This window comes from Doryrhamphus excisus, unplaced genomic scaffold (assembly GCF_037039965.1).
Source record: "Doryrhamphus excisus strain RoL-2023G ecotype Guam unplaced genomic scaffold, RoL_Dexc_Guam_v1.1 HiC_scaffold_24, whole genome shotgun sequence".
In the NCBI taxonomy this organism is placed as follows: domain Eukaryota; kingdom Metazoa; phylum Chordata; class Actinopteri; order Syngnathiformes; family Syngnathidae; genus Doryrhamphus; species Doryrhamphus excisus.
This window is the reverse complement of record NW_027621862.1, coordinates 65098-75626: the sequence shown is the minus strand read 5'-3', so window position 1 is coordinate 75626 and position 10529 is coordinate 65098. Positions and strand designations below refer to the sequence as shown.

The 10529-nt window shown below is 43.4% G+C and overlaps 1 protein-coding gene across 1 annotated transcript; it reads left to right on the top strand.

Moving 5' to 3' along the window:
• Positions 1-4414: 4414 nt before the first annotated feature.
• On the top strand, positions 4415-9237 carry six3b (SIX homeobox 3b). Its single transcript, XM_058062396.2, has 2 exons — positions 4415-7888; positions 8492-9237. The coding sequence occupies exons 1-2, from the start codon at positions 7203-7205 to the stop codon at positions 8631-8633; spliced, it is 828 nt and encodes a 275-aa protein (XP_057918379.2). The 5' UTR covers positions 4415-7202; the 3' UTR covers positions 8634-9237.
• Positions 9238-10529: the final 1292 nt, after the last annotated feature.

Genomic DNA, 10529 nt, shown 5'->3' with positions numbered 1-10529 from the left:
GGCAGCATCATGCTATGGGGGTGTTTTTCAGCTGCAGGATGATAGAATGGTTGCAATTGAAGGAGATGAATTGGCCAAGTACAGAGATATCCTGGAAGAAAAACGTTTTCTGAGTTCTCAGGACCTCGGACTGGGCCGAAGGTTCACCTTCCAACAAGACAATGACCCTAAGCACACCGTTAAAATGACATAGGAGTTGCTTCGGAGGGAAAGAGACTGAAGTTCATACTAAAAATACACTTTTTCACCAGTTTCACAAAGGTATGCAGTTTTGTCTTGAAACCTCTTAGCATAGATACCAAATAAGTGGGCCATGTATCCCTTTTTTTCCTCTATGGTGGAAAATGTTTGGACATGCTTGTTGCCCAGAAGCTAAATCCTGACCACACTACGTTAAGCACATTTTCAATAGGATATTTTCCTAGTTACAGCTTACAGAACTTGTTCATAACTTTCCAAATAGGGTTTTTATTTGACCATTATTGGTGCCCTATAGACTTGAAATAGCACCCCTACACTCATACTATTATTATTATTATTGAGCATTTGCATAGTAGCGAGCTAACATGTTAGCCTTCAATTTATTCATTGCAAACTTGGGGGGGCTAAAGACAAAGTAAGAAGCTAAAAACCTAATGTGTCATCAATATTTAGAGTTATTACAGATGCCAAGTACAGAGATTTCCTTTAAAAAAAAAAATGCTAATACAAACAAGTCTCAGGTCCCGTTTAACAAGTCTTTGACTTCTGTTCAAGTCATGTGTTTTCTCTTTTTGCTGTATGTAACCGAACCCTCCTGCCCCTGAATCATAAGTGGTACGGTCCTGCCATAAAGCAGGGAGGGGTCTAAACAAGCAACTCCATGCCGTACTAGCTGCTAACTAAATAACTATATACAGTACTACCAACGCAAACCTAAAATGAGCCCGGTCTAATCTGTGACATCATCATTTAATCATAATCACATTGCGTCCTTAAGGTGTTCTCAATCTGGAGAGGGGGATCAAGGGATTTGTGTTAAAATGTGAATGAGCAATCTAAATATATTAATAATAATAACACAGTAGAGGAGGATCATTTCAGTTGGTGGGGGGGTAAATTCAATTTAGGTGATTGTTTGGGGGGGGGCACGTGTGCAACCACTCGGTGATGAATACTCTTAAACGCGCTGACTTGTTAAAAGTAGCACATGTGTGGGGGGGTCCTCTTTTAAATCTTTGGCATTTTGTTTGTGGTAAGAAAACCAAACAGTTTGCCAAGATAAGAACCTCACAATTCACTAGGGCTGCGTTAATGGTGCTAACTAGTGTATTTCATTAATAACGTTACATTTTTAACGCTCACAATTACGAGTACGCCTGAACACCTCACGGCGCAAACACTACAGAGCAAAATGCTAAAAGGAGACAGAGCATGAAGTTGTTTAAGGTCATGGGGGTATGCTGGAGCCTATCCCAGCCGCACATGTCCACATTATAAAACGGCCTATTGTGAGCTGATGAGCTACAAAAAAAACCACAAGACGAACTTGTCAACCCATTATTACTTTAACAGTCTGAGACACTGTGTCGCTAAAATCATCATGCAGCAACCTAACACTCAAAAGGTAGCTAAGAAATATACATGTACCAATACATGTTTAAAATAACTAGTTTCTTCCCATGATGCATTTCATCCCGTAAAGTCTTTCATTCAATTTCAGAGCTGATCAGACCCTGCTTTTCTGACCCCCCCCGCAATGTCTTTTTTAAGTGTGCCGAAGGAGGGGGTACCTAGCTTAAGGTCACATGTCTGAAGGGGTACGTCACTTTGTAACTCCTAATGTGCAATTTCGCTACATTTATATGCATGTCTGTATACAGTCAGGCCGAGCCACTGGCATGGCTGTAAATGGCCCTTTGCCCCCCCCCCCCAAGATGTTTCTAATTGCAAAACACCTTCCGGCGTTGTTGAGTTGTTTCTGCCATTTGCAGTCTCTATCCTTGCTCTTTAAAAAAAATCATAATAATCTTTTGGAAATGATCCAAAATTAGATGAGATAAAGTCCAATTTCAATACACTGTTATTAAATGTCCTGATAACCTCCTCGCTGCCCCCCTCCGTCCCTAAAATGAACACGCTTATCCCTGCGTGAAGCATATGATTTTGAGTGGAGTAATTTAGCAGATGAGCGGCGGGCCATTGTTACTGGGATAATCTAGCTCTTGCTGCTCAGATAGGTTAACATGCAGCGGATTAGGGCAGCTTACCCCCCCAACCACACCAGACAACACTTGCCCTACCGCCACCGGCCCAAACACCGGCCCTGCTCTTTTCACTCACTAATGTCGCCCCACCTTTGCCTCCTTTTTAATTTACTTTCCACCGCCTGCTGTCTCGCATCTGCTTCATCCGCCTCCTTTCACGCATGTCTGTTTTTTATTTTGATTGAAACTACCAAAAGGCTTCTTTCAAATGCCATAAAATTGTATGCAGTGATACAGGAGGAGTGCGCTACTCGTGGCAACCAGCAGAGGGAATTGAGTCTGTCTCAGCTAGTTTGTGATTTTGATTTTGTTTTAAAAAATTAATATAGTAATACAAAAAGATCAACCCCAAATTGTCCATAGGTATGAATGTGGGTGGGAATGCTTGTTTGTCTATATGTGCCCTGGGATTGGCTGGCCACCAGTCCAGGGTGGACCCCGCCTCTCACCCAAAGTCTGGGATAGGTTCCAGCATATCCGCGACACTCGTGAGGACAAATGGTATAAAAAAATGGATGGATAAAAAAATATATAAATATTTTGAAAATCTGCAATTGGCTGACAACCTGGTGTACCCCACCCAAAGTCAACTGGAATAGGCTCCAGCATATCCGTGACCCAGATGCGTGTTTTTGTTTTGTTGAACTGTTTATCTCAGCCGTGCTACTAATTAAAATGTCAAACATGACATGTGCTGGCATGACAACAAAATAACACACCATGGCTCGTAACATCGTGGCCCCACATCTGGCCCAGCTGCGTTAATGTCAGATTAGAAGCGAGACTTATTATCCGATTATCTTGTTTGTTCATTTAGCAGGAAGGTGTTGGTCTTTATGCACATCTGTGTTTGGCCTGTTTGCAGCCAAAAATTAATTTATAGCGGTTAATTGTTTTCAGATTTGTTAATTATTTTCAGACTCTGGTCGTGAAAAATTAATTTCAATGTTCAACTAGCGAGCTGACCAGTTAGCCTGAAATGTATTTCTTGTAAACTGAAGGGTTTCAAACGGAGTGCGGAAGCCACAAACTTACCACTTCCACACGGAATTGGAGGAACCTTTTTTTTCCCCACTCTGCATCCACTCATGCATCCGATGTAAGAAGGATGGCTGTCTCATCCATGTAACATTACTGCTGTCTAGTGGCCAGAATACTACATCACTTGCAGTTCAACATGTTTGGACTAATAATACACCACAGTCTCCCACAGCTATCATGAATTTATGTTGAACCGAACGCAACGTACTTGTAAATAAAGAGCTTCAGATTATGTGAGAGTCAGCGCCACTGTTTGGGTCCAGTACCTGACAGCATGCTATTGTCACTGCCCACCACTCTCCACCCCAATGACACAACACACTAATACATACTAATACACACATTTTCAATTTGAATATTATGATTTTTCATTTTAAAAAAACACCTTAGTCACGCATGTGGAAGAACACAACCAAAGTTATGAGTAAAAAAAAAAAAGGGACTTTATGGTCAGGACCTCAGAGGGGTAATTATTGAGAGTGGTGTGCAAGTCAGTGGTATCATCCTGTATTATGTTGACATCATGTGTATTACCTAGATATCATTGTGTATTACCTAGATATCATTGTGTATTACCTTTATCATCCTGTAGTACCTTGATATCATCGTACGTTACCTTGATATCATAGCGCATTACCTTGATATCATCCTGTAGTACCTTGATATTAATACACTGTGCTGTATTTTCCTCCCTAAGTTGTTTGACTGCATCATGGATCTCAGAGAAGTTCCTCTCGAAGCTGTCATTCCGTGATTGTGCATTTCCGGTCTGTGTTTGCAGGCCTCTAGTTCTTGCCTTCTCAGTGCTACAGTTTGTTTCTACAGGCTTATGCTGTTGCGCTTTCATTACAGCCTTCAAGGCGCCATAGAATATCAAATCCTTCTCATTCAACAGCATATTTTGCCCCATTTCTGATCATGGAGCCTTATTTCAAAGGCCAGTATTGTTGCTAGACAGCCGCTTAGAGCTTCAGCAGTTAGCCAATTAGCTTGGCTTGCTTTCAGCTGTCAGCACTTGTAACTCGTTTATTTTAAGAAATCTGTACCTCTCTCCGATCCCGAGTTCAACTTGAGGGTGTCAACAAGCTCTTCTGATCTTGGGTTCTCAGGAAACGGCCAAAATATTTGAAAACTGCGTCCATGAGCGTCATTTCTGGTCAACAACTAAACTCTTTAACACTTAATGTAAGAAACCGTACAACAAACAGTACTTCCTGGTTAGATGCTAAGCTAACCAAATGCTTGGTCATTATAATGAAGACACACACAGGAGTCCAAACAATGTGGAGAAAAGATGTCCTCTCTTTGGCCATTGTGCCACAAACTTCTCCTGCACAGCGAGGAGCACAAAAGTACAACAAAGAGCCAGGAAGTAATTAGCGGCTTAACGAAGACGAGTAGGAGGAGCTCCGGAGGGCGAGGGGGGTTAAAGTTTGGGGCCTTACAAGATCAGTGTTAAATTGTCAGAGGTCAGCGGAGGGGTTAATTATGTGCTGGGCTCTTTGTGTCGTCAGGATAATCGCACGCTGGGTTTTGTGTGTCCCCACCAACATCTTCACCCATCCAGCCTCCCCATCCCCCTCACACTTATTGTCCCACCTGTGAAAGGAGATGTAGCAGAATTGACTTAATTGTCGCCATTTCAGCCTCTCTTAATGACACAACGCGCACCCACACACACACACACACACACTTTGAGAGTGAGTACTTCCTGCTCACAATCTGAGGAATGTCTTTTCAACTTGGAGGAGCTCTGGCCGTGACTGTCGCTTCCATTGGGGCGTTGGTCAACATCAGTCAGCAAATAGCTTCATTGGCCACTCCAAATTGTCCATAGGTGTGAATGTGGGTGGGAATGGTTGTTTGTCTATATGTGCCCTGGTGTACCCCGCCTCTCACCCGAAGACAGATGGGATAGGCTCCAGCATACCCCCACGACCCAAAGCGGCATCTTACCGATATTGTCCAGAACTTCTAATACCAATATGGGCAGTAGCTCTTCCCTCAAAATAATGTTGGGTTCTTTTACTGTGATACATTTCACAAATAAAGCCAACACAACACTGCGATATGCAGTGTAGGTTACACAGAAAGTATATTTATATGAAGTATATGCTGATACATGCCTTTAAACGCTATAAACCTGTAGCGTGTACTATTGCAGCCTGTAGAGATCCCTGTGTGCAGTCCCGTGTCTTTAGTGGCGTCCTCATCACATCTCCCATCACACAGGTCTGCTATGTGGTGGTCTGCTAACACATGCCATGGAAAATATATTGCGGATGTAGCATGTTGAAAAGTTGTCATTTAGGACCACATTTGAAGAAAAATCTTGACGTAACACTTGACGGGGGAAAATTTTTACAAGAATAATGATGTCAGTCCCGCCTCAAAATAAGCAGTACTTCAACATGAAGTTTTGCTTCTACTGTCTCGTTTTGCGCTATTTTATGTTTACATGCCTAACATCATGTACACTAACCCAATCATTGAGTCTGCATGTGGCGATAAGTGTGATAATCTTCATTTATTTATTCACCCTGCCCCCCATGCATAAAAAAGTGGCACACTCCAAAGCATATGGCCCCAACCCAGCAACATGTGTTAATGTTGATTGAATAATGCTCTTCTATTAGACTAATGCCACACTTTCATCTTGCCACAGAACAGTAAGCGGTGCGGCTTAGCAGGCAGTTTTATCAATATTAGGGAACACGGAAATGTGATTAGGTCAGTGGTTTGCATTTTTTTTTTCATCATGACCCCCCCGGGGGCAGAATTGTTTCCCCGATTTGAAATACTGGGTTAGGGTTAGGGTTACTGATTAGAAACTGATGATATGGATTTATTTCTGTGTAGTGTACAGACTGAACTGGAGTACCATCGATACGACAGGTCTGCACTAACCCTAACCCATAGTGAAAGTCAACAAATAGTCTGTAGCTATCAATCTACTGTAGACTATTTGTTTACTGGCAATCTGTGATGTTCTACGCTTCTTGCATAGAGCGACCAAACCCTCCAGTTTCACTGCCCTTACAACTCATTTCCACATAAAAATGCAATATTCTTTCACGCTAAAGTTGAAGGTATGCAATCATTTCCACAACACTAATAACTATTTTGCACCCAGCTAGAAATCTGCAGTTGACACATTTCACACTAGGGGTGGGCAAAACCCTTCATTTCACTGAACCGAATCATTCCGGTTTATTCAGTAAAAAGATCCGTTCATTTCGGTCAATTCGTCGTTCGCCTGTGATCTCCGCCTGTGCATAGACCCGGTCAGCCGTGTCGAGTCAGTCCGCTCACTCATGTTCACGTTTGTTCCAACTCAACTGTCGGTCATGAACGAACAGCCAACGAGTGTCGGTCAATCTCTCGGCCTCGGTCTTTCAGTCTGCTAACGCCACCCAACCACAGACCGAGGCGCAAAACTGAATTGTCTTTGACAGTCACCCATCTTGACTCTTTTTCTTTGAAACCTAAAAATCCGGTTAGAAATCCATTATCTTATCTTCTTATTATGTTGATTGGGTAACGGGAGTGTAAATGTGACTATAGGGGTGTTATTTCATGTCAGAGGGCTCCAATCATGTCTCAAGGTAAATGTCCAAAAAGGAAGTATTCCGATAGTTGTACTCTTTACATTTGTGTTGTCACAGCCTGAATGCTCCACTTTTTGACTTCAGTTGGAAAGTGGCCCCGGTCCAAAGCAGCCCCGCTGTGAGATGCCCATCCCTCCCTCCCTGTGTTTGATGGACAGCATCTCCATGACAACAGTCACCAGCCCCTGTCCGAACCAATCAGGACCGAGGGCTGGGGTCCCTCCCTGACTCCAGGGTGAGCTCAAGAGTCCGGACTGAAGCAGACCTCGTCCATACGGTTCCCTGCTGGCTCTCCGTGCGGCTCCTCATGGTGTTCAGGTCTCCTCTCGACTTTTTCTCCGCTTCTCGCCTCCTCCTGCCTCGCCTGGCGGCCCATGGCTCACCTGGACGCTTCCCGGATGACGCCTCTGCCTCCTGCGCGCCCCTGTCCCTGCCCGGCTTGTACTTCTCCGCCGCGCAGATCGCCGGCGTGTGCGAGACCCTGGAGGAGACCGGTGACATCGAGCGTCTAGCCCGCTTCCTCTGGTCCCTCCCGATGACAGCGGACGGCCGGGACTCCATCTCGGAGAACGAATCCGTGCAGCGGGCCCGAGCTGTGGTGGCCTACCACAGCGGCAGCTTCCGGGAGCTCTACCGCATCCTGGAGACGCACCGCTTCACCAGAGCCTCGCACGGCAAGCTGCAGGCCATGTGGCTCGAAGCGCACTACCGGGAGGCGGAGAAGCTTCGAGGGCGGCCCCTGGGTCCCGTGGACAAGTACCGCGTCAGGAAGAAGTTCCCCCTGCCCAGGACCATCTGGGACGGGGAGCAGAAGACGCACTGCTTCAAAGAGCGTACGCGCGGCTTGCTCAGAGAGTGGTACCTGCAGGACCCCTATCCGAATCCCGGCAAGAAGCGGGAGCTGGCCCACGCCACCGGGCTGACACCCACGCAAGTAGGTAACTGGTTCAAGAACCGGAGACAGAGGGACCGAGCTGCAGCAGCCAAAAACAGGTGAGGTACTTTTCATTGAGGAGTAATCCAAAGTGTCGTGTGTCGGATAAAGAGTGAATATTATTACAGTAAAATCATATTTAATATATATTATATATTTTAAAATATATAATACATAAAATATCACATAAGATAATATATACATCTAAAAATATTTGGGGAGTTTTACAGGTTTTTTTGTCAATTTTCTAGGTTTCAGGCCTGATTTGTCATTCTAATCAATAAAAATAATATTTTATAATATTTTATAATTTTTTGGGGCGGGGGGTAATGAAAATACAATTGCCCCTCCTCCCCCAACTTTTCAATTTTCAGTGTTGAAAACAAAGGATACAATATAATTGTAATGAATAAAAATGCTATTATTATTATAGATTATTGCTTCCATTTTTTAGGGTCTTAGGGTCGCAGGGGGTATGCTGGAGCCTATCCCAGCTGGCTTTGTGTACCCCGCCTCTCCCCAGCCAATCACTGGGCACATATAGACAAACTAACCCGGGTCTTCCTGATCTCCCCACACTGTTGGTTTTGACAAACCTTCCATTTAAGTATGGCCAATGAGGTCAAAGGTCACCCTATAGAGACTAAAAATGTCATTTCCAGGTTGCAGCACCACCGCCTGTGTTCCAATGGCACTCATCATCCACTGAGCGGAGGCAGCTGCAGTCCAGACTTGAACGTGACACGAGCGGACGGCGAAACGCTTCTCTCAGTAACAGACAGTGACTCTGACTTGGAGGTGTGAGACTTTCTTTTTTTTTTTTGTTTTAAAGGACCTTGAAGACCCTTTTGTGGTCCAACGTGCAGATGGGAGCATGCCTGCAAGAAATATTCCTGGCAATAATGTGAGAGATTCCCACATCGTACACGTTTCTTAGCTTTTGATGATGACTTTTTGGATTTGTGGACACATCGAGCTGTGGACCCTCCATTAAGGACTGAAAAGTACCCCTTTGAGCTATGCAGCACAACTATGTCATGTCTGTTGTATGAACACGCTCCCTATGAGTAGCCACACTTCCATCACCGACAATCAATACGCACTAAAACCTTCCTACCTGTCTGATTTCTTTCTTTCTTTTCACTCCTTTTAAGAGTTGGCTGCTTTTATTTAAAGTTCACATCCAAATGCTGTCTTCTTGTGTCGCTGAAGGAAATGTTTGGGTATTTTATATCAATAATACTATTATAATACTATACTATTTGACATATGACCAGTGACATTATTTTGACTACTAAAAAAACAGCAAAAATGGATGAAAAAAACATTTAAAAAATTGAATAAAGTCAAAATATTAAAAGAAAAAACTTGTGATCTTATGAGAAATAGGGATATTTTTACAAAAATAAGCCAAAAATCAGTATGCGGAACTTGCTGTTGTGGCTCAGGAAAAAGCCAAAAGAAAATGTATGTCATTTTAGTCGCATAAAATTGAAATCGTAAAGAAAAACAAACAACGTAATAAAGTTTCAATTATTTGAGAATTTGATTGCTGAAAAAGTTACAATATTATAAGGATAATGTAATAATATTATGGGAAAAAACATTTACAAGAAGATAGTTAAAATAGCTGAAAATGATGTCATTTTTTGAGAATAAAGCCAAAATATTAAGAGAAAATAGTCCTATTCTATAAGGAGGAAAAAAGTTGCATTCATTCATTCAAGGGTTGCATAGGTGCTGGAGCCTATCCCAGTTGTCCTTGGGCAAGAGGCAGGGTCCACCCTGGACTGGTGGCCAGCCAATCCCAGGGCACATATAGACAAACAACCATTCCCACCCACATTCATACCTATGGACAAATTGGAGTGGCCAATCAACCTTTTTTTTTTCGAATGGGGGAGGAAACCGGCGTACCCGGAGAAAAGCCACGCATGCATGCAAACTCCACACAGAGATGGCCGACGGTGGAATTGAACTCGAGTCTCCGAGCTGTGAGGCCTGCACGCTAACCACTTCCCAATGGTTGAAATAGTAAACATTTGATATCATGTGTATTTCACATTATAAATTAATTTCACACACTAATAAGTCATGACAAAATCCGAGGAGCCACTCGGGAGCCGAAAGAGCCGACTCTTTTTTTGTGAGCCGGGCCAAAGAACCGTCTCTCTAAAAGCCACCTAAAAGTCACCACCTCCCGGGGTCAGCCACACTATTTGGTAAACACTACATCAAGTGACCTCACGTGACCACTCTCGTTTGGTTAGAATCGACGCCTTTTTCCTCTTTTAGCTACAAAATAACACTCGTGTGTATGTTTGTTTAAATCGCTATTTAAGTATGATTCCTATGAATGTGTTTCACAGTGAATAAATATGCTTACATGTGGGATAAGCCTCCCGATGAAGAGACGCTTCATGGTCAAGAAGCCATAATTTGAAGGAAGAATATCGGCACCTCGTGGTGAAATACGGTAAGCCTCCCCCCACAATGACGTGATATTTGGACGCAGATGTTTTTTTTTTTGCTTTCATTCATACTCATCAGTACAGTACAGCAATACAGTATGGCATTCTAACGTGTCTTTCGATTTTTGGTTGCCGTCTTTTACAGCAACAATCCGTGACAATCAAATTTGCGAGATGTCAGTGAACACACCACCACGCTGTGCTACGTAGTGTAAACCTCAAATAAATC